The sequence below is a fragment of the Myotis davidii genome, unplaced genomic scaffold (assembly GCF_000327345.1).
Source record: "Myotis davidii unplaced genomic scaffold, ASM32734v1 scaffold608, whole genome shotgun sequence".
Taxonomy (NCBI): domain Eukaryota; kingdom Metazoa; phylum Chordata; class Mammalia; order Chiroptera; family Vespertilionidae; genus Myotis; species Myotis davidii.
In genome coordinates, this window is record NW_006300025.1 from 562,639 (window position 1) to 587,935 (window position 25,297).

The window sequence follows — 25,297 nt, forward strand, 5'->3', positions numbered from 1 at the left end:
CTATGATGCTCACTGACCACCAGACACTCAATGTAGGAGCTGCCCCCTGGTGGTCAGTGCTCTCTCACTGGGGGAGCGCTGCTCAGCCACAAGCCAGGCTGATGGCTAGTGAGCACTCTCCTGCCTCTGCAGCAGCGCTAAGAATGTCCAACTGCTGGACATCAGTTGGACATCCCCTGAGGGCTCTCGGACTGCGAGAGGGCACAGGCTAGGCTGAGGGACCCCACCCCCATCCCAGTGCACGAATGTCATGCACCAGGCCTCCAGTTTCAAAATAAAAAGTTTAAAAAAAAAAAAAAAAGCAAACAGAACCATCACAACTTATGCTGCAAGTATATGCCATTCATTTCACAGAATCTCCTGTTTCATAGTCTAGGGTGTTTGGGAGCATCATTTCAGCCCTCCAGGATGTCAGACACAGAGGTGCCTCTGCTGGGCACTAGGGGTGGGGAAAATAGGAGTTTGACGATCATCACAGCGGAAAGGTTCTCCTCCCCTCTGATTTCCTATGACATTTACTGTCGTTATGTTTATTCAGCAATATTTAAAAGTGGTATAAGAGCATAGCCTCTGGGGCCAAAGAGCCAGGGTTCAAATCCTGCCTCATCCATTGTGACCACAGTCAGGTAAACCCCTGCGTCCTCATCTGCAGATGGGGATTCTAACAGTAACAGGGATTAAGTAAGTGTGAAGTGCTGAGTGCTGTGCTCAGTGCACAGTAACTTATTCAGCGTTTACTATTTTTATTATTGCAATGCACGTCTTTGTTATAAGTTACATCATATATTTATGGCTTTACCTCCAGATCCATTGCAAGTTCACAGCTTGTTCAAGTTCATCTGGCTCATTCTCTCATTTAATATCTGATGAAATGGCAAGGTCAGATAATTTGCCCCAGGTAGTACAGCTTGTCAGTACTCCTAACCAATGCAAGCCATTTGTGTCTGAAGTCATTTCTGCCAGCATACTTTCAAAGTTAGGGGTTTGGGAGCATGTGATATGGGTACTTTAGTTTTTCAGAGAAAGTTTTCGGGTGGGAAATAACTTTGCTTAGGGTATCAGGTACCTGGGAATAATATTTCTCACCAGAGTCATCAGAATGAGAAGGCACCAGCTATCCTAGAAGCACTGAACTAGAATTCATTTTTTAAATGTTTGGTGTTTTGAGAACAATGGGAAAGAGCACAGTAAGAGAACCAGAAAACTGTGGGTTTAAAATCACAAATTAACTTGGGGAAGTCACTTAACTTCTCTAAGCCCTGATTTCTGCATCCAGATGCAGTTAGCTATATTTCCCTCCCAGTGTGGTGACAAGGAAGAAATGAGATGACTACAGGGGGCTTTGTCTGGGGCCATGGTGGCCAATAATTTTTGGTTCTTTCCTCCAAGAGAGGGGATGGCTGACTTTTGGCAGAGAAACTCATGATAAAGATCGAGCTAGTGAGGGCCAACAGGAAGGTGCAAGTGAAGGGTGGAGAGACCTGGCAGAAGAGCACCCTTGGGTTCTTCCCTGAGAAAGGTCCAGAGGACCTAATGTGTGACCAGTACTTTTTCATTCACACACCTGTGAGCCTGGAATGGAGATTTTTGCCACCAAGTGGATCATCAAGGAAGCATATAAAATAGCAATATATCACTTTTATTCTCACATCCTCAGTCATGTTGGGTTTCCCCTGCCATTAACAGGCTAATTAGAAAAGCATTATGATATAGAGTCCAGAACTTTGGTTTCAGACTGGGACAAATCTGGTATAAAACCAGCAACTTTAAAATTGTGTGACTTTGGGCAAGTTACTCAAGCTTTGTGAAGTTCAAATTTTCACTCATAAAATGGTGGATAATTGTTGTGGTGAACATTGCTGTGTAACAGATTACACCCAACCTTGAAATGTAAAAAAAAAAAAAAACAAGAATTGCACTTGCTCCATAATTTGTAGGTCAAGAGTTCCAGAAGGCCAGCCAGTGTGGTGCAGTGGTTGAGCATTGACCTATGAACCAGGAGGTCATGGTTTGATTCCCAGTCAGGGCACATGCCCAGATTGCAGGCTCAATCCCCAGTAGGGGGCATGGGGAAGCGCTAATCAATGATTCTCTCTCATCATTGATATTTCTATCTCTCCCTCTCCCTTCCTCTCAGAAATCAATTTTAAAGAGAGAGAGAAAGAATTTAGGAAGGGCTCAGCAGTTCCCACGTGGAACCATGTGGTGTCTCACATGGTTGCAGTCACATGGGCCACTCACACAGCTACCCACTGGGAGTCTAGCCAAGGACATTGACATTGCATGGCCTCTCCAGCATGGTGGCGTCAAGTTAGTTGGAGTTCTGTACATGGTGACTGGCCTCGCTAAATCAAAACAACTAGGTAACTAGGTAACCTTTTCTGACCTGGTATTGGAAGTCAGATGGCATCACTTCCACCAAGCTCGACATGGTTGAAACTGTCACAAGCCCACTTGGAGCAGGGGCAGAGACAGAGGACCCAGCTCTTACTGGGAGGACCATCTGAGAACTTACAGACAGGTTTTAAAGCTGTCACAATAATACTGTGTTAGAAGTCTGCTGAAAGGACTTCGACATATAATTGTGAAGTCTCTTGCATGTAGTGTTATTTATGAGATTTTTATAATTATTGGCTTATAACAGGACTAGAGGCCCAGTGCATGAAATCTGTGCAAGAGTAGGTCTTCCTTCCCCAAGCTGCTGGCACTGGCTTCCCTCTGACACCCAGGACCCAGGCTTCCCTCGCAGCCCCGGCTTTGGAAAGATGTCTGGTCTAATTAGCATACTACACTTTTGTTATTATAGATAATAAGGTGCTGCTTGTCATCAGCTGGAGACATGCATAAGAGGAACACAGGTAGATGGTGTCATTTCTTCAAGCCACACTTTTATAAAAACAGAGTCGCTTGAATCCAGGCTAGCAACCAGGTGAATGCCATTGACTGCTTAGATGAATTGATCGAAGGCCTTCTCCAGGTCCCTAAGATGCCTTGATCTGCTTTCCTCCCCAGCACTGTGTGACTGTCACTGAATGGTGAGAGTCTGTCTAAATGGGCAGAGATATTGATTTTCTTTTCTACCTTTTTTGAAAGCTCTTTGCTTACCAGGTGCTGAGCAAACATCAGGCAAATGGCAGACCCTGTAGAAATAGATCAAGTGAGAAGTAACAAAGGCAGTTATGGCTTTCTGAACATGCAGCTGGTTAAGCTTCAGGTGCCCCCTCCACACACACTCTGCTTTGCGATTGCAAAGCACACACCATTGTTCATCCCTTATTATTTGCCAATTGATAAATCACCTTATCCAGATGGTGCTAAGTAGCATCATGGAAAATATGTGCAACATGGAAGTTAAGCTCTTGCCCTGTCTGGAGAGAGCTGACTGAAGGCTGCGGTGAACAGAGTGTTGAGAGTAAGTAGTGCTGTGCATTTCAGAGGATACAATATGCATCCTAGGATTTCAAGTATAGAATTGATTCTACCCTTGGAAATGATAAGGAAGGCCCATCTTACTCTGCTTCAGTGGTGACAAACACAGGATTTCTTTAATATAGGGGACACCTGTCAACATTATATTATTACAAGAGGCCCGATGCACAAATTTATGTACGGGTGGGGTCCCTCAGCCTGGCTGGAGATCAGGGCCAATCAGGGCCATCTCGCCCAGTACCAATCAGGGCCAATCAGGGCCAGCTGGCAGTGAGGAGGGACCACAAGAGGATGGCCAGCCACAGGAGATTGGCAGTGGGAGCACACTGACCACCAGGGGGCAGCTCCTGCATTAAGCGTCTGCCCCCTGGTGGTCAGTGCATGTCATAGCAACTGGTCATTCGGCTGAACAGTCGTAACAGTCACTTAGGCATATATATATATATGGAGAGAGAGAGAGAGAGAGAGAGAGAGAGAGAGAGAGAGAGAGAGAGATTGACACCCAATGAAATTGAAATGTGGTCATCTCTGCTCAGAAAAGACAAGGATAAAAAAAGAGGCAGGGGTTCCCTCAGGCTGTCAAAGGGAGGCAGATTGGAAATCACCTGCAAGAAGATTACACAACCAGAAGGAACCCAGTAAGTAGGACTAGGGATTTTGGTTGGCCCTGTCTTCAATTTACATCCCCAGAAAACTTGCCTCAAGGACCAAAAAGACAATCTCCAAAGAGTGATATTTTTAATGATTTTACAAGATATTCTGAATTTAAGTGGATTGTTGTTTTCAACAGAATAAGGTGAAAACCATAATGGGGTATTCTTGGGCTTGATTTTAGGTTTTTGTAAGTTTTTTTAAGGAAAAGACTATAACAGGGCAGGCTTGCCAAGCTCTGTGTTTGGAGCACATTTTCAACATTTAGTTTAAAGAACATCCATTTTACCCTCAACTGCAGATGAGAATGGGATGTAGCGATTTCATTTCAAACCAGAAAACAATGTTTGCTTTTCTATTTAATTCCAAGAAGGAACTAAAAAAGAAAGGCATCTCCTCTTACTTTACAAAATTGAAATTCCTTTGTTCTCAAATGAATAGTAAAGTTTTTCAAAGTGCTGAGACAGAAGAATGAGGAAAATAATGTCTAAACATCTCAGTTCTGCAAATGATGACCTGAGTTTAGAGATAGGAAGCTGCAGGTCAGGCAGGCAGTGCAGCTCCAGACAGTCATATTACCTGTCCCCAAACTCAGGCATTTCCAAGATTTTTGTTGGTTTTGCTGCTGTGTTTGTCTTAAAATAGCAACCCTGAAGAAGATTACTTTTTTGTCAATACATATTTTATTTTTAAAAAAATCTAACAAATATTGATTGAGCTCCTGCTATGCACCTGGCACTGGGGAAAACAGAAGGACAGAAGGACAGAGCTGTACCTTCAAGGAGCTTTGATTGCTGATGGGAGTGCAAGACCGATGCTCCTCTTTTACAGAACAATGAGGACACGGTGCTGCAATTCAAAGAGAAAACAGCCTCATTCCTCTGGTGAGTGTAGGTGAGGCCAAACTGGCAATTGCCCCTCCGTCAAAGTCCAGACAGCAGTCCCAGAAGAGCTACTCATATAAGAATGTTCCCACAGGGCAGTGATGGCGAACCTATGACACACGTGTCAGAGGTGACACGCGAACTCATGTTTTTGGTTGATTTTTCTTCGTTAAATGGTATTTAAATATATAAAATAAATATCAAAAATATAAGTCTTTGTTTTACTATGGTTGCAAATATCAAAAAATTTCTATATGTGACACGGCACCAGAGTTAAGTTAGGGTTTTTCAAAATGCTGACACGCCGAGCTCAAAAGGTTCGCCATCACTGCCATAATGTCTTGCTTTTGAAGCGATTTCACTGGATACGTCAAGTCATGCCATGTATATTTCATCAAGAATGTCACACATTTTTAGGAATATCTATCCAACAACTAAAATAACAAGACCCTACTCTGGACAGCTTCTTGGGGCTACACAGCACTTTTCAGATTTCATAAACTGAATGCATTAAAGTGATCAAATTTCACAGGGCAAAACAAAGCATGGGAATGTAGTCTGGTACAACCACTATGAAAAGCAGTCTGGCAATTCCTCAAAAAATTAGAAATAGAGCTACTGTATGACCCAACAACCCCACTCCTGGGTATATACCTGAAAAACTCAAAATCATTTATACGCAAAGATATATGCACCCCTATGTTCATTGCAGCATTATTCACCAGTGGCCAAGACTTGGAAACAACCAAAGTGCCCTGCGATAGAGGACTGGATAAAGAAGATGTGGTACATATACACAATGGAGTAGAGTGCTACACGGACATAAGAAAGGATGAAATAGCATCATTTACAACAACGTGGATGGATCTTGAGAACATTATGCGAAGTAAAATAAGTCAGACAGAAAAAGCTAAGAACTATATCATTTGACTCATGTGTGGAATATAAAACTGAAACTTATGTATACAAACAGCAGTGTGGTGGTTGCCAGAGGGAGGGGGTGGGGGAAGAAAGGGGTCCTAATATGAGGAGACAGGAGAAGATTTGACTTTGGGTGGTGGGCCCATGGTCCTATATACAGATTTTGTAACTTAGTAATCCACACAGGAAACCTAAATGTTCATGTTGACTAATGTCACCCCAGTAAAATTTAATTGGAAAAAATAATGCTGTCGAAACCTGCCTGGGCAACCTGCTGACTTTCTTTGCTTTCTAACTATAGGATGATCCAATTCGTGCCTAGAAGGGGCGGGGTTTGGGGGGACAGGGAGTGAATGGAAATCAGGCTCTGTCAGGGAATGATAGCAGGCTGTCCCATGTATAAGAGGTGGTGGTGGAGGTGGTAACAGTGCCTTCATATGCCCACTGTTCCACAAATGCAAAACTGGAATATGGACATGCCAGAAGTTCTTTTTTCTCTGAAGGTAGGATAAAATACAGTTTTACACTTGGTTTTTTTTTTTCCCCAAGAAAACTACAGCTTAATGGCACACACAAAACCAAATCTCAGGAAATGTCAGATGGTCTGGTGCTGAATGGCTAATGAGTCAAGTCCTGACTGTGTGGTTTAAACAACCCATTTTGGAGACACCAAAAATGGTGATGTGTTTGAAGCCATGAAGTCTTGGTCATTTGTGACAGTAGCCACAGAAAACAAAGACACTTCAGAATGAAAGCTATTTTCTGCTGGCATTTCTCAGGGGGCAAATCTGAGCATGTGGCTGGCTCTATACCTTCCAGGAGCACTACTGCAAAGTCGATCCATTACTTTCTTCATTTGTTCTGCATCACCCTGGTGGGCTAATTAATGCCCCATCACTGGGTGTTCCATGAATAAGTAGATGTATGTTATGAATCAATCACTCTGACCTTTATTCCTTGTTTATGTTTTGTCATCCGTGGGCTGCTTAGCTTGACATATGAATTACTCTCCAGCTGCTTGGTGAGGGGGATGCACAGTTACCAGCCCCCAAATATTCTGACATATGCCAATTGCAATGTCAACACACATTTTCTTTTCCACCTTGTCAACCTGGAATTGTTCCACTGGCAACTAATGAAATAGTAGAAAAGAATTGCCAAGGCATTGCTGTTGACAAAGGGGCGAACCTTTGTGGAAGATTAAAAATAGATGCCCTTTGGGAAAAAAAGAACTGGGGAATTGAATCTTCTCTCTTCTTTAACTCTGTTGTCTGAATCCAAAAATTAAAACTTCTTCAGATGTGACTTTAAGAAAAGGAGGTTGTGGATTTTCAAGAATTCATTTGTGCTCTGTAGCAGGCAGCTTTTTGGTACGCTCCCCCACAGAAAACGTATACAGAAACAATACTACAACCTTTGTGGTAGCAATAAGTGATGCGTGTTTCCTTCACACTGTAGACATGCTGTGCAGAAAGAATGTGTTTAGAAACAAACACCTTTGGGAGGTTTTTCAGCGTGCCCTCTCACGCCCTGGCTCTCAATCCTCCTCTTCTAGTGGCACCCAAGTCTAAGCCTTGCATCCCTTGTTGTTGCTTTCAGTAGCTCTTCTCCCCGGCTTGCAAGACACTGCCCAAGAGTCTCCAAATTACCTTTTCCAGAAATTTTCATTCCTTCCTTCCACCAATCTCAACCAGCATCAGTGAGAAGAGCAATCTCATTAATGAGTCCACACACGCACATTGGAAAGTGATAACACCTGGATGTGTTGCCTTTCCCAGAGGACTTGTTTTCCTAATCTTTTTAAATAGAGACATAATCAACTTAGATAATGAAGGCTTCCGATGAAAACTTAACTCTTGATGGCTGGAATTCAGTCAGTGTGCATGTACCCAAGGGGGCGGGGGGAAGGGGAGGAGGTGGTTTGGGTCACTGGCAGCTTTCTTTGTGCCCCTCAAATCAAATCATTTGCACCACTAATCAAAATCCTGCCCCTGCTTCCACCCTCATAGAGGAAATGGATTCCATAGACATATTATACATCATAATTTTAGACAGTAACATTTATAGAAAAGATTATTTCACATGATCCTCACTATTAGGCCTATACGGTCAACAATCCCACCATCTCCATGCTATACATAGAGGCGTAGACAAACTATTTCTGTGAAGGGCCAGAGAGCAAATACTTTAGGCTTTGTGAGCCACGTGGTCTCTGTTACAACTACTCAAGTCTGCCATTGTGCCGTGAAAACAGCCAGAGGCAGGGTGCAAACAAACAGGTACAGCTGTATTCAACAAACTTCTATAAAAAACAGGCAGTGGGATCAATTTGCCAATTCCTGCTCTAGATGAAAACAACAGCAACAACAACAAAAAACATAGTTCAGAGAACTTGAGGAACCTTCCCCAGAACACACACAAATAACATAGAAACCAACCCAGGACCTGATCCCATTCCTTTCTGATTCCAAACCTTGTTCGCACAGCACACTGCGTTTAAGGTATGATCTTTGGCACTTGGTCGAGTCATGACTTTGGATTAAATCATCCACACTTTCCACCCATCCCCTCTTTTTCCCACACACACACTTGAGCAGCAGAAGCTGGGGCAGCGCCTTTGCCTCACTGTTCCCCTTTACCCCCTCATCTTCCTGCTCCTCCTCCCATCTGTCCACTCAGGAACCTTCTGTGTTAGACTGAGCTCCTTCTGCCCACCTGCGATAGAAAACAGAGCTGTCCACGTGGCCCAGGCCGGCACTCTTTGGCTATATTGTGTCCAAGGCCAAAGCTAGTAATATATGAGTATATTAAGGTGGTTTAGCTTTGCTTTGCTTCTTTGCCACACTCACCTCTCAGGAGAACCTCATTGAGAGGATCATGTCGTTTTGGCCAAGACAGCATTCAGGGTACCTGGCATCTCTGGAAAATTGTCCTCTCAAGCATACCCCAGTCTAGCCATCTCTGCCTCCACATCCAGCATAGCACCTACCATCTTTTATTATCCTATTCCTTAATATAATCCCCTAAATCCAACTCATGACATTCCCCACCATCCCGGAAACAAGAGCAACATTGAAATCATGCTGAAGTGCACCCCCAAGTAAGATGCACATGTGCTAGCAAACCTGGGAGCTGGCATTGGACCTGCTAAAGGCGCTCTGATCAGTTGCCTCTGTGCTATTCTCCACTAAAAACATCTTTCGATCCCTCCCTAATTACATTGGCTTATCCCGGTATATCTTGTACACAGGGCTCTAGTTGATAGATAGCAATTTGTTAATATCTTGTCACTGAGATGCAGTGACTGGAACTGTGGCCGGAGGCACGCAGCCATATCCTCTCTCCTCAATTGATCGTCTTCATTCTTGCAAGATGGGCAAACCTCTCTAAATGAGAACAATCAATACGGTGCATTCAGCCATGAGTGTGGCTTAACTCCCTGTTCTTTGAAAAGTTAAGCCCTGTGATTTGCCTATAATTGGGCTTTCCAAAAAGTCACCCTGCCTGCTCAAGGGGGAAATTAAGTAGCCAGATTCCCCCACTGTTTGCTGCCTGTTTCCTCCCTTCCCTCTCCCTCCCAGCAATTGACCTCCCTGGGTCATGTCCCCTTATACCTCTCTCCTTTCTAGATCCCTGTTTGCATCTTGATAACCAAGGCCAGCAGTTGGTAGCAAAGCAGATGAACTAGAACATCTGAGCTTAGGTGTGGTCTCCTTCCTCCATCATCTTTCATGTCACCACCAGCAATGGCTTTTTCTGGGTTCCTTGTTTCATAAGCTGTGTGCAGCTCATCAGTTCAAACGCAGGTATAACACACTGCCTTGGAGAGGTGGGTGTTCTGCCTTCAGGACACACATGGGAAGGACTCCAGCTGGTTTCTTTTTACATGTTTACTTTGATTTGTCTGAAGTTAGCTAAGAGCAAGAAGAAGGGAGCAAAGGCACCCTGGCCTGCTTTGGAATAAGACATACCTGGCTTGAGGTGGGATGGGACAAGGAGAGGCACCACCCCATTGCCTTTCCGCCAACCTCAAAAATTATAACACTGGCAATGCTTATAGTAGCAATGGTAGGCATATATTGGGTATGTGCTATGAGCCAGGTGTCATGCATTACATGCATTATCTTATTTGATGCTCACCAAAACCCTGTTCCATGAAGTAGCAGCAGAGAAGCAACATGGAACAATAGTGAAGTATGCAGATGTGCAACCAGATTACTGGAGTGTTGTATGCGTTTGCTGGGACTGCCATAACCCAGTACCACAAGTCAGTGGCTTAAACAGAAATATATATCTCACAATTCTGGAGTCTAGAAGACCAAGATCAAAGTATAGATGGGGTTGGTTCAGTCAGCCCTCAATATATGTTAGCCATTATTATGTCTCATCCCCACTTTGCAGGTGAGCAGGCTAGGACTTTTAGGGAGATACAAGTCAACTTATAACACTGGTAAATAAAATAATTCTTAGTATAGAAGAGAATAGTATGACAATCAATCACACTGTGGATTCATAACCTTCAGTATTTTCAGCAACATGTAGTTTTGTGTTTTATGTTCCTTTTCCTGTGCTCACTTCAAGCCAAGCAGTGCCCCACACCCTTTGAGACAGGTTTTCCTATTGTTCCCTTTTCTCACCCCTCCCCTGCTCAGCACAGTTAATGCTAATTAGCAGCTGTTTAATCATCTGCCCAGGGAAAAAGCAACCCAGTACCTGCTCTTAGCAGGGGTCCTCAAACTTTTTAAACAGGGGGCCAGTTCACTGTCCCTCAGACCGTTGAAGGGCCAGACTATAGTTTAAAAAAAAACTATGAACAAATTCCTATCCACACTGATCCACCATTCAGCCCTCCGGATACTGGAAGGTTGACTGTGTCCCGTACCTTAGGAAGAGGCAATGTGCCTTAGTGAAGAGTTCATAGCATTTAGAAGTGATGAATCTGGATGACTCCACCATGCTTGCAACTGTTGGACAATGGCCTCGGAACCTCTGTTTTCTCAACGCCACAGTTTTGTTGACAAGATTAAATGTTAATGTAACTTTTAAAATAGTATGCTAATGCCCAGAGATCGAACCTGCTCGTAGATGCACAGAAACATTTTTCAGACAACTAAAGAATTCTTAATTGAGGAGAGGAGTAGAGGAGGAGGGCATAGGGGAGCTGCTCAGGTAAAATTTGTGCGGTGCACATGTGTCAAATTCAGGTTTAAAATATCCACCTGTTCATTTTTAATAAAATAATACCCAGTAACAAAACACGCTTGCTTTCTTATATTTTTTATTTGTGTAAATATTGAGGTCTATGGACCAACTTAGGGAAGTATTCTAAAATGAAATACCAATGCTAGCTGTACATTATTTTTTGAGAAGGTAAGAAGCTATAATTAAGTCCCATGCATGTCATTGGGACCATATCTGAGTGGCAATGAAAGGTATCCTGTGTGAAAGACTATAATTAGGAGGAGGAGGAAGAGAGAATAAAACCAGCCTTTTAGTTATAATGTGAGGAAGGAACGTAGACACTAGGAAATACTTCTCTGACATTTAGGGCTTTCTCACAAATAGAATTATAACACAGAATTCTTCCCCAGAGGTCTTTAAAAGTAGTTTATAACCTCATCTTTTTGCTCCTGGCAATTTTACTTATGATAATAAAAAAATCCAAATGACCAATAGGAGGGAAATTGTTGGGTAAATTACAGTACTTAACTCTATAGAATATTTAGATAGCCATTAAAATTAAAATATGAGAGCTATATAACAGCACATTAAAATTCCTACGGTTGGATACTTAGTGAAGAAGGTGCACAATTTTATCTATAATATGATTACTGTTACATAAAAATTAGATTTGAATGCAAATTCAGATTGGAAAAGAACCCAGAAAAATAAAAGCAATTGATGGTATTACATGGTACTGTTGTGGCAGGGGGGATAGAATTGTTTTCCAGTTATTTAAGTGTAATAAGTAAAAATATGTCTTAAAGGTGTTCATCTCTCTTGAAATTGTAGCTGTGTTTTTCATTGAGGTCATGAAGATAAAGCCCTCTGCAGTCTTCTGAGGCCTAATGTTTAGTAGCACGCAATGCATAATTTCAGACAACGGAGTCCTGCTCTGATGCTCCCGAGTTGCAAAGAGGGTGGCATCAGAGGGTCACATTCCAAAGCATCACTGGTCTCCATTAAAACCTAATTTATGAAATTGAAAATTAATCTTATGGAAATGGATTTAAACAGTCTTGTCATTTGGATGTACTTGGTCTAATTGACTTGGGAGTAACATAGCTTCAGCTTTCGCTGCTATTGCCTATTTAAAAAGATAAAATCTGATGTGTCCTCCTGTGTTTATGCTGCTGGGAAACAACCTACCGATGAGAGCGTTCAAACATCCACATGGTAGGTAGTCTGCCCAGCAAAAATCCCAGCAAAGGGAAGCTGCTCAATGAAGTCATTCCTGACGATGAATCAATCCCCTGTAACCAGATGCCCTCGGGGCAGGCCAGTAACCGCCTCCTTTAGTGAGGAGAGCAGATAAAAGCCAGGCTGTGGGACCAAAAGGGGAAGATGAGATGGCCGAACCCAGGCTCCTTCCTTCCCAAGTTAACGTGGCACTCTTATTTGAATATAGGTTCTGCCCTTATCCTTGGTTTTGCTTTCCGTGGTTTAAATTACTGGTGGTCAACCTTAGTCAGAAAATATTAAATGGAAAAAAACAATTCATTCTATTTAAATTATGTGCCTTTGTGCGTATATTGAATTCTCACGCTGTCCTGCTTCAACCAACCCAGGATGAGAATCATCCCTTTGTCCAGTGTGTCCACACTATGTATGCTCTCCCTCACCCCCTCAGTTACTTACTAGTCTTTTTCATTATCGGATCCACTATGGAGGTATCGAAGTGCTTGTGTTCAAATAACCCCTATTTTACTTAATAATGGCCCTGAAGCACAAATAATGCTGGCAATTCAGATATGCCAAAGAGAAACCCTAAAGTGCTTCTTTTAAGAAAAAAAGGTATGTGTGTGTAGGAAAAAACACAGTACTATCCGCTGTTTCAGTCATCTACTGGGGATCTTGGAATGTGGATAAAGGAGGGCTATTGTATTTGCTTTCATAGTATTAAAAAGGTTTTATGAGGGTGTGTCTGGTTCTTTCCAGGTTGAAAACTACATTGACTTGGACATTTTAAATGTTCTACATTAATGCTTACACACAAGCACAGAAACACATATATAAATGCATGGATATATTCTGTGGCAGCTGTGAGAGCATGCTGACAGGTCCCTGATGACAGAAAGAGTAAGTGACCAGGGACCCTAGCAGCTGCACTCTGAAATCTATTAACGCGTTGGCAACAGGCCACGCTGGCCAGGGCTGCTCCAGTCAGTGACTGAGCTCGACAGGAGTACTGAGGTAGACCTACCCTTGGGGGACACAGGGGCCCTCTGACAGCCGACTTTGGATCCCCAACAGCTTTGCCAAACCTTCTTTAGACTACGAGGCAGTCAAGGACTCTTTTGCTCAACTTTGTACGCTCTCTTCTCTATGGGGCCACACTTGCAACACGGTTTCTTGCATTTTCTCTCCTAATGAACTTCTTGCATGTTTAATCTCATCTTGGCATCTGCTTCATATAAACATATTTAAGGTGTCCCCAAAAATGTATACAAACATTTTGAGTAATTATAAAGGCATTGTTTATTAAAATACATATCATTTTCAAAATTAAGTTATCAGCTGCTAAAGTGTGTATACATTTTTTGGGACACCCTGTATATGCATATATATTTAAATTGGAATCATCTGATGGGCACTAGTTGTGTCCAAATTTTGCCATTATAAAAATATCCATCTAGCCCCGGCAGCATGGCTCACTGGTTAAGCATTGACCTATGAACCAGGAAGTCATGGTTTGATTCCCAGTCAGGCCACATGTCTGGGTTGCAGGCTCCATCCCTAGTGTGGGATGTGCAGGAGGCAGCCAATCAATGATTCTCTCTCATCATTGAAGTTTCTATCCTTCTGTCCCTCTCCCTTCCTTTCTGAAATCAATAAAAAATGTATTTTTTAAAAATATAACTATTTCTTTTTTTCAATGATATTGCTACTTCTTTGGGGGATTTTTACAGAAACTACACCCCAGTGAATGTCTCTTGCTGCAATACCTCCAAAGAACTCACAGAGCAAATGCTAGATTTCAGAGTGTAGCAGCTGGGGTCCCCGGTCAATTACTCTTGCTATACCTACCACTTCTTTCCTATATGGATAGCATTTTGGATAGAATTAAGAGTTTTTCCTGGCAAATGAGCCCCAAGCCTTCTGTGTGAGTGTGTAGATGGGGAAGTGAGGAGCTGCTCCCCCACAGCATTCTTCCACATTCCAGGGAAGCAAGAAGACAAGGGTTTGGGCCACATCTTCAATCTCTTCATTCTTCCCTGCCCACCACCACTCTTGACTTGGACTCTCTTGTCACATATCAGAGTTCTTGATTGCAAGCAACTGGAATAGATTCTGTATCACTAACGCAAAAGAGAATTTGTTGGAAAAGTTTGGGAGCTTACAACCTATGAGAAGCTGAAGGATCAATCCTGAGGGAGCCCCAGGGCGGGCCTGTGGGATTCAGATCCTAGAAGAGAGATACCCACTGAGCACCTCTGTGGCAAGGAGAGCTTCAGAAAAAAAAAAGCAGGCAGGTGCTTCAAATTTCACTCCGACTAACACAGAACCTAGTGGACTCGGTGATGGCTTTTAATACTATGAAAGCAAATACAATAGCCCTCATTTATCCACGTTCCAAGATCCCCAGTAGATGACTGAAACAGCGGATAGTACTGTGTTTTTTCCTACACACACATACCTTTTTACTGAAAAGGTGGATAAGGTAGTAGGACCATTAAGAGAAATAAAGTGATTTTATATATATATATATTTTTTATATATATATATATATATCCCCTAATATACTGGGGAAATTTGGTAAAAGGAGAAATAAATGTCAGGCAGAAAAATATAACTTAAATAAATAATAAGTTTCCAGCACACATTTTTTTATACATTTGCATAGTCTGTGAGGGTGTAGACGTTCAGAGACTGGCCACAGCTATTGGGTGATAGGCTAGTTTTTGCCCAAGTGAACGTTTCCTGATTGAGACAGAGCCTGACTGTTGCCAGGAGCCTGTTTGAACTATTTCGGCTCCTGAGCTTCATTTCCATCCAAGGGCTTGGGGTTCTGTTTTACTGTCCAAAACCGAAGTGTTGTCATTGCAAGGGCAGCAGCACCATCCATCAGTTTCTCTTCAAAGGTCCCTCGCTTACCTTCTCCGGCTTCGCTATGGGCTTACTGGCTCTCCACACAGGTCTCTGTTTGTTTGTTTGTTTGTTTCTGTTTGGGGCTGATTCCCAAATGTGATAGCACAGTACTATCAACAAATGGAAAGGCTGAGAAGCCCTTCAGAAAAAATGATCAATGAGGTTTCACTCTCTCCCTCCCTGAATCCATATCACTCTCTTTTCCTTCATAGAAGTGTTCCTTTGCTTTGTTTTCTTTCTCCTAATGGCCCTACCACCTTACCTTCCTTGAGAATGCTTTTTCCATCTAATTCTTATTTAGGGAAACTCATTTGAGCCATCACCGAGCCTGTTTGCTCACTGCAAGCAGAAGTAGATGCCCTTGGAAAATAATCAGAAAGTGAGAGTGTATATGAGATGAGCTTAGCTTCGGGTGAGGAAAAAAAAACACTTCAGATACAAATGGAGCTTGAATTCGTGGAAATAAATTTCAAAAGAGGAATGTTTAGGTTGATAGGTAATGTGCCGGTATTGTCATTCCAGGTAAAGATGGCCTTGCAACAAGAAGGATTCCAACGGAAAAAGCGAGGGTATAGAGATATCAATGAGATCGATATCAACATGAATGATCCTCTCTTTACAAAGCAATGGTATCTGGTAAGTGTCCCTGTATTGTTCCTAACATTTCTCATTTTGAGACTTCGGATACAAAATGCATTTCCATTTCCTCATTATCCTTTGGGACATTAGCCAGCATCCGACTCCGTGAACTGCCCTGTCCCCTCTGATCCGTATTGATTTTCTAGCACCACCCAAGCATCTCATTCCTTAATCTGCTTTCTTCTGAACTGCTAAGTAGCCATGGCCTCCTAGGGTCAAAGCAACTGCCCAAAGCAGACCAGATTCTCCCAGACTCTGAAAAGTGCCCCAGTGTATGTATAAATGAAGATGCAAAAACATGTAAAGGTCAACTCAAAGGTCTGGGAAGAGTTATGTGGGGTCTCAACCGTCAGAGTAACAGTAGGACATGATGAAACCACAGACAGAAGACAAGAATCAGGTGACTACACAAGAGAAAAGCAAGAGACCTCGAAAACTAAAGTAGCAGAAGTAGCATCTATCAGTGTTTCCTCAAATAATGGCAGGAAATCAGTTCCATGGTACTTAACTGATGCAGGACTCAAGGCAGGGAAACCCATCTGTCTGGTAGTGAATATTTTCTGGCTCACCAAGAGTCCGTCCATTTGGATGGATTGAGTTATGTTGAAAAAGTGCTCAAAGCCTCCAAGCAAACCAAACTACAGGGCATATAGAGGGGAAATGAGTGACTAATTTATCAATGTGAGTGAAGTTTTATTTAAAATTAAAAGATGTTGAGCAAAAGAGAAAATAAATTATGACCCATGGACTGCTACTTTATAGGAATACACCACAAACCCCTCTCTTGGGGCTTTAGGACTTGACTATGCCTTATGCCCTTATGCTTTGGGGCATAGAATTCTAAAAATTCCATTTGGGTAACTAAATAAACTTATGTGTACAGTCAGCCCTTCATATCCACAGGTTCCACATCCACAATTCAACCAACTGCGGGTTGAAAACATTTAAAAAATAATCCCAGAAATTTCCAAAAGGCAAAATTTTAATTTGCCACATGCAGAGCACTATGCTGAATCCACACAAATGAAGTGTAGGCATATCTGGCTGTAACCTATATGCAAAACGTAAGTTATATGCAAATACCAAACCATTTTATGTAAGGGACTTGAGCATCCATGTATTTTGGGGTTCTGTAACCATCCCCTCAATACAAAGGGATGACTATATTAGTCAGAATAGGCTATGTTTCTTGCAATAACAACCCTCAAATCACAGTGGCTTAATAAAATCAGAGTTTCTCACTCATGCTATGCCGCCAATGTTTCATAATCCATCAGGGACTCAGGCAAATCAAACTCCATCTCCACTCCATCTTGATCCCTGCTTTCATGAGCACATGAGGGAAAGGAAGGGGCAAATTGCACAGTGGTTCTTAAAGTTTCCACATAGATGTGACAGATGACACATAAGCTCATATTCTATTGGCCAAAATCAGTCACATGGTCATTCTCACTTCCAAGGGAATGGAGAGGTATAATCTTAACAAATGCCTGGAGGAGAACAGTGGCCATTTTTATGAAGAGCATTATGACATTCACACAATGTTTTAGCAACACTGTAACGGCCAATTGGTCACTGTGAGTTTCTGCCAATACAAACTCTGATGTCACTATTTTTTTATGACTCATCTTTGAGAAAATCTGCACAGGACAAAGATGCATGCAAAGAGGGTAGTGAGCACATTTATTTGGGATTTTTTTCCTTTGTTTTCCTTTATTTCATCTTTGGATTTTTTAAGGGGGAGAATATGCACTAAAGTTGAGCCAGCTATCTTTAATTCAGCTAAAAAATATTTTTAAAGCAAGATTGGTGTGGTCGTATTGAAATCACAAAGGTAAATAGATCATCTCCCTCTTGTAAAGGGTATTGTATGTAGTAAGGAAATCATATTCACGTAAGAATAATCCCAAACAATATGTGCTAAATTCAAAATGTGAGGTATAAATCAAGGGCTACAAAAGCAATCACTTAATTCTACACTGAGGAGGGTTTCTGGAAATGGCAGCTCTACGGAGTTTAAAGATCACAACCTGGTCATAAAAGATGGGAGGATTGAAACTGTGTTTGCATACTTATAAAAAAAATATAAAGCGTTAACAGTGCATATCAAAAAATTAAAGGAGGCTGGAAGAGGTTGGTGGGGGGGATGCCCAGAAGTATTGGTTCAGGGAAGAGGTGGCCTCTGAGCTGGCCCTGGACTAGCAGACGGCTGCAGAGCATGTAAAACAAACATTTACACAGGTGCTTTACTCCACCAAACTAATAAGATTCTCTGCTTGGAATTCCTGTACCAGATCAATACTGGACAAGCCGATGGCACTCCTGGCCTTGATTTGAATGTGGCAGAAGCCTGGGAGCTGGGCTACACAGGGAAAGGTGTTACCATTGGAATTATGGATGATGGTGAGTTTTTCAATGCCTTTACAGCATTTGTAAGCCAGTGTGTCTTTGCAGTGTTTTGGAATATAAGAGAGGCCTTCTTTTGGAGGCAGAATAGCCAGATGTTGGGCCTGATAACCATTTATACTGTGGCCAAATTTTGACCTTCCTCCAAATCCATGGCCCTCAAATTTGAGGATACCCTTAACAAATATTTGTTGAATTAATAAATTAAATAAACTGATGAAATCTGATCATCCTGCAACTTTAATTTCTTATTAAACCATTGCTTATACTTTACCTTAAAACATCTTCCAAACCTCTTTATATTTACCATCTATTTCTCTAGATCCACACTGTCCACTGTATTAGCCACTAGTCATATGTGGCAATTTACATTTAAACTTTAATTAATTGACACTAAATAAAATTAAAAATTCAACTCCTAGCTTCATTTCAAGTTCTCAATAGCTACATGGATCTAGCAGCTGCTGAAATTCAAGCCAAAAACTCCATTTTTATCATCACAGAAATTTATATTAGACGTGTGGCTCTAGATCCATGAAATAGCTTTTTAGCAGCAGGATTGGGCTTTGGAGAATTTTTTACTTTATTGTTACTTTCAGAAGGAGCCCTTGTAAAGCAGACTTTGATAACATTTTATGATGCATGACCCCTAGAACATATTATCCTATCCCAAACACCTGCCAGATAAAGATTTAACAGAGCTTTATTTTCAATAGTTTTTGATATGAAAGCCAACAGGTTGGGTGAATTGTTTTTCTAATGACACATGTCCTTGGCTCTGCCAAGATCCTGGAGCATCTCCGCCCTGTAGTCATCTCATTGGGGATGTACTATCTGGGTCTTCATTAGCTGTCTGGGTCTCCCAGTACAAGTGCCACTGTGCAGTTTTGGCCCAATTACATATAAAGACTAGACAAAGATGAAACAGCGGAGGGAGCCTCTCCCTTCTGAAGATCCTCAAAGAACACTATGTTCTCTAAAGCAAGCCTTTGAAACAGAATTGATGGAAAAACAAGGGTAGCCAGAGTGATTAAAATTGCTGCTGTCTTTGCGTGGGCTCATTAAATAGCAACATAAAAACAATGCCTCCCTGTTTTCTGAAGTGTGCCACGTTTTGAAGTGGATGTAAAAGCTTTCTCTGGCAGCCGAGGGTTTTCACAAGAAGAAAGGAGCTTTACACCAGAGTGTCTGGGCACCGTGTCTGGAGCTGAGACAGTCTCTTCCTTCCTCATGTTTTGGTTTAGAAACTAAAGCGGCTGACGCCAGCTCACCCACGAGAAAGCGGCACCTAGGTTTGGGGAAAACCTGCCTAGGACATATTGTAATGACCATGTCATACAGCGTATCTACTGTGGACTCCCTGTTGGGTATCAGAAAAGCACCCTAAAAGTGGCACCACCGTGACAATAGACAGGCACACTGCTCTTATGAAACCTCCATCAGCCCTGTGATGCCTGCTTCAGGACTCTTTAACTGTAAACCCCTCGCTTAAGTGTCCATCGTCCCTTCCAAAGATAGCAAAGATGACTCCAGCCTTTGCTCCATGTCTCCTGGCTTGCAAGGCCAAGTCCTTCAGAAAGTTTTGACAGAATTTGATTTGTGTTATTTCTTCTGCTGATCAGTGGCTATTGGGATTCCAAAAAAAAAAGAAGAAGCAAATTCTCTGCCTCCTGATTAAAACTCTTAGCTTCTTCATTGTTTTGGTCACCTACTAATGCAGAACAAATCACCCCAAAATTAAGTGGCTTTAAATAACCGCCATGTTGTTCTCTCTCACAGTTCTGTGGATTGCCCAGGCTCAGCTGGACAGTTCTGCTGCTGGCCTTTCTGGGGTCTCTCATGCAGGTGGAGTCAGAAGACGGCTGGGACTGGATGCAACTGGAGGCTTCCTCCAGCTCCATGCAGTCCCAGCCTCTCCACTCCATGTGGCCTCCCCAGCAAGGTAGATGGATTTTTACAGATGGCTCAGAGTTCCCAAGAACAGGCATGCAGATGTTGGCTGGGCTGTGGTCATCAGAAGGCTTGACTGAGCTGAACATCCGAGATGGCTAATAGTTGATGCTGGCTGCTGCTGGGGCTCAGCTGTCAGAGTGACTACACATGGGATTCTCCCATGGCAGCCTGCTTCCTGAAGAGTAAGCAAGTGTCCAAAGGAAACGGGTGGAAGATGCCTGGCCTTTTTTGACTTAGCCTTGAAAGTCATAGCTTTTATAACTTATTTGCGGAAGCAACCACAGCCCAGTCAGACTAAAGAAGAAAGAATAGTCTTACCTCTAAATCAGGGAGGAGATGACCTTGTCATACTGTAGAATACCGTATGGGATCGGTGATACTGAGCCACCACCTTTAAAATACAATTAATCCATGGAGGTCTACTCCTCAGCAGCATATCAGTCCATAGGGATGGTGCAAGGGCTAGCTTTCTTAGAACAATGAAAGTAACTGGGCTTAGGACCAGTAATAAATCTCAACTGAACTATTACCATTCTAACTAGGAAGATGTACATGGAGCTCCTTGCTAATTCCCTGCAGTCTCTGGAGCTTCCTGGGAATTTGGACTATTGTGGATTAGACTTCAAACTAGTGGCAGATACTAATGGTTTATGAATAAAAATATAACCAAATATTTTTAATCTGTGCCCCACGTTCATTATAATTGGCTGATGCGTAGGTGCCCCCACAGATCATGAGCCATAGCTCAGGTTCAGTGTCCAAACTGTCTGTTTTTTTCCAGGACCTACATAAGGTCTATCAGTCCATTGCTGAAAATAAACAAATACATGAAAAATAAGATTGAATATATTACTAATAGAAGACGTGAAAAAAATAAGCTGATTTAGAAGATGTATTCAGTATATTTCCCTGAATATAAAACATACAAAACTCTTAAAATACTATTTAATTACCAGGTTATCATTTTCTTGCTTCAGTTCATTTTTATTTTTCTGGATCGTGTCTGACATCCTTCACAACTCTATAAATAATACTTTCTTTCTCAGACTAAAGTCTGTATCTGTTCTAACTTAACACCTGGTCTTCCCCATAACCTAATTAAAGATGTTTTATTTAATTGGGCTAAATTTATCTTGTTTTAATTCTAATTTCCTTCTGGTCTCAGATTACCTCTTTGCTTCAATATTTTCCCTTCACAGAGAAGAGACTACTATTTCTCCAAAAATTCCCCTGCTAAACAACTTGCACTCTCAGAACATGGGGTCATGTTTTAAAACTTGACTCACTGCTAGAAAAATATGTTCTCTGTGTATGCATCTGTGTGTTTGTCATTTTTCTTTTACCTTACCTGTATGTTACAACATTTTTTGCCTAACAATTAGTTCACAAAATTTAACAAATTTAAGCAAATATATACAACAATTTAATTCCGACACAACATTCTAAGACAGCGGTTCTCAACCTGTGGGTCACGACCCCTTTGGGGGTCGAACGACCCTTTCACAGGGGTCGCCTAAGACCATCGGAAAACACATATATAATTACATATTGTTTTTGTGATTAATCACTATGCTTTAACTATGTTCAATTTGTAACAATGAAAATACATCCTGCATATCAGATATTTACATTACGATTCATAACAGTAGCAAAATTACAGTTATGAAGTAGCAACAAAAATAATTTTATGGTTGGGGTTCACCACAACATGGAGAACTGTATTAAAGGGTCACGGAATTAGGAAGGTTGAGAACCACTGTTCTAAGACAGTAGATTTTTTAAAATGTTCTGTTCTTCAGCATTATCCATATACGTCTAGCGATATGCTAGATAATGGTACTAATGATGAGGATAGAAATATAATTTATCAAGCATCTACTTACTACAAGCTAAACACTTTTGATGAATTGGCTCTAATCCTGAAAATTGCTTTTTAAGGTAAATAATATCTCCATTTTAAAGATGAAAAAACTGAGGTTCCAAGAGATTGTTATTTAGCTAAAGTCACACAAATATTACAGTGTCTGAACCTGAAATGGTACTGGATCTGTTGGTCCCATGGCTCAGGCTCATCCCCAACACAACCTAAACTTACCATCTCTAAATTAGAGTCCAGAACATGGGTCTGCAAACTTTTAAATATTTGTCTTTAAGGCTTCTAACCCCTGTCTCTCTGCAGTCCTTGAGAGAGGAATAGGGGGAGGAGGAAGAGGAGGAGGAAGAGAAGGAGGAGGAGGAGGAGGAGGAGGAGGAGGATGATATTGGGCAGGAAGTGACCAGTTATACTCTCCCAAGATATAGAAATCAGCATGATATGATGATATTGGGCAGGAAGTGACCAGCTATACTCTCCCAAGATATAGAAATCAGCATGATAACAGTAATTGTTTCAGATGTCAAAATATCATCAGCAAGATATGAAACATGTTAGAGCAGCTTTCCCGAGAACAGTGATTGCCAGTCTAAAAAGTACTTACCAGAAATGACTTGTGCAACAAGAAAAAAAAACACAAAGGAAAACTTTTTTTACAAATACAGTTGACCCTTGAAGAATGTTGGCTTGGACTGTGTGGGTCCACTTATACGTGGGTTTTTCTATTGGTCAGCACAGTTCAAACTCGCTTTCTTCAAGGGTCAACTGGTGGTTGGGAATCCACATACGTGGAGGACCGACTTAAGTTATATGCAGATTTTCAACTGCCCAGGAAGTTGGCTCCTATAAACCTTGTTGTTCAAGGGTCAACTATATATATCCTGATATAAGTTCCTTTTTGCAGAACAAAGCTGTAGCTGTGACCTGACTTTGGTATGTATGCAGTAAAGATGACAGCTATACAAGAGGCTGAATATACTTCTGGCTTTTAAATATTGCAACCCAATAGAGTTGTTAAATGCCACCATTACAAGCACACCACACTGTTCTCACCTCCACTAGATCAAGAAGAAAACAAGCATATAGAAGCCACGCGCTTTCCCTGAAGTCATGCAGCCAGTTGGCAGCGTGGCTGGGATTCAAATTCGAATCTTTGCTTCCAAAACCTACACTTACAACCATTATACTAGGTAGTGCAGGAGCCTGGCTGGTTTCCTGGAGGGCTAGATGCTCAGATGAAATGAAACTGCAATGATTATATGGCTCTCAGACCTGGAGGAAAACTTTTCAATTTGTCCTTGAAGTTCCAGGGTGCTTTCTGAGGCTCACGAGTCTGATGGAGGCTAGCAACTCATGGACCATAATTCTACCACTGGAATGACTATTGGGCAACAAGGTAGTCCACATGCAGGAGAAAGCACAGGACCCCTGCAGGGCAACTCGAAGTCTCGGCTTCCAGGGAAGCCACATTCTGGAAAGACAAGTATCACCTCCCACTTGGGACACATTGCAGGAGACCATTTGCTCTTCACCTAATCGCTTTTCTTGCCCAGCTATGTTACTCTTATTACTTCTATGCCAGAGAACCCTCTACTAATCCATTGCTTTCCCTCCCCCAGGCCAGTTTCATTTAAAAAAAAATGCCTGTTGCTGCTTTAGAAATGTCAGGATTTCCACAAATCTCTCTTGCATCACTGCCCTGATGAGCCATCAATCTTATACACACTAAGCCCCTTTCTGCTGACATTTACGGCAGAAGTGTTATTCTGAGGCTCCGAGCTCTAATTGGCTTCCCTCCTCCAATGCATCTGGTGGCAGCTGTCTCTTCACTTGGGCGGTGCAACCCACCCACCCTCACTCAGGAAGCGAAACACAAGGCTGGGGCCTCAGGCACAGTGTATCCTGGGTGCAGCACATAAGATCTTTCTAGAGCAGCTTTCCCGAGGACAGTGGCAGGTATTAACCTTTCACTCCTGTGCTATTGTCTTTTCACAGGGATTGACTATCTCCACCCAGACCTGGCCTCGAACTACGTAAGTACAAGCTGACCTGTGTGGGAGAACATGTGCACCTTAGGTGTTCTAGTGTCCCTTGTTATTAGGAACATACACATGCACATTTACACATACATGCATGCACATGGAACACACACATGTGAACACGTCCATGCATGCACAGGCATGCACACTAAAACTGCCCATCTTGGCGAACCCACAGCTCAGGCCAAAGACAAACAGACAGGGTATGGAGCCTAGCAGCAGAAAAAACTGGTGGCTTTCTAAGAAGAAAAGCAGGAAACTTGATGTCTGAAAGGTGCAGGGAGGGGCAAATACGAGGGAGGTTTAAAATCAACTCTAGCTGAGGATAGTAGTATTGAATTGAAGGGTGGAAATGAGCCTGTTGGGTTTTTGCTGGATGAAACTGATGGCAAAATGCCAAAAAGTGCAGCAACTCGCATGACAACCATAGCTGTATGAAAGCAAGAGCATCATATTTTTTTATTATTTCTGTGTTTATGAGCCCTGCACACTGACTTGCCCCACAGCACTGTGTAGAGCATTTAGTTTCCCTTGACAGGTAATAAATATTAACAGAAAGGCATGGGAAATGCTGTTGGACTAAAACCACATGCTCTGACTTTGACCCAGCAAGTCACTCTACTTCCCTGATGAAACCTACAAACTCTTTAAAGATAAGTGCTCCCTTTATATTAACCCCAGGAGAGCCTCTATTCGAGCATTGGTGTGTTCACTTAAAATTATCTAAACTATTACTAAGCAATACTTCTATAAGCTGCAGAGCTAAGTATTCAGAATGTTATTTTAGTAGCTGAAGAGGTCATACTGAAGAGGACATGAACTTCAATAGAGAAAAGAAGTGTTTTGGGATCAACATCCTGGGTCATTCACCCTAGACCAGTGATGGCGAACCTATGACACCCGTGTCAGAGGTGACACACCAACTCATTTTTTTGGTTGATTTTTCTTTGTTAAATGGCATTTAAATATATAAAATAAATATCAAAAATATGTCTTTGTTTTACTATGGTTGCAAATATCAAAAAATTTCTATATGTGACACGGCGCCAGAGTTAAGTCAGGGTTTTTCAAAATGCTGACACGCCGAGCTCAAAAAGTTCGCCATCACTGCCCTAGAAAGTGTGTATTGACAATGCAAAAAGAGAACAGAGATTTTCCATGTGTTCAGTGCATTGAGCATTAGGAAACAGAGC

General features: G+C 42.0%; 1 protein-coding gene across 1 annotated transcript in view; it reads left to right on the forward strand.

The window, feature by feature from the left end:
- The window catches only part of PCSK2 (proprotein convertase subtilisin/kexin type 2), a 243,590-nt gene that overhangs the window by 117,490 nt on the left and 100,803 nt on the right, over positions 1–25,297 (forward strand). The window contains exons 3-5 of the mRNA XM_006776113.2: positions 15,717–15,830; positions 18,128–18,236; positions 24,061–24,098. Coding sequence (XP_006776176.1) covers positions 15,717–15,830; positions 18,128–18,236; positions 24,061–24,098 — 261 coding nt within the window. The remainder of the gene's footprint in view (positions 1–15,716; positions 15,831–18,127; positions 18,237–24,060; positions 24,099–25,297) is intronic.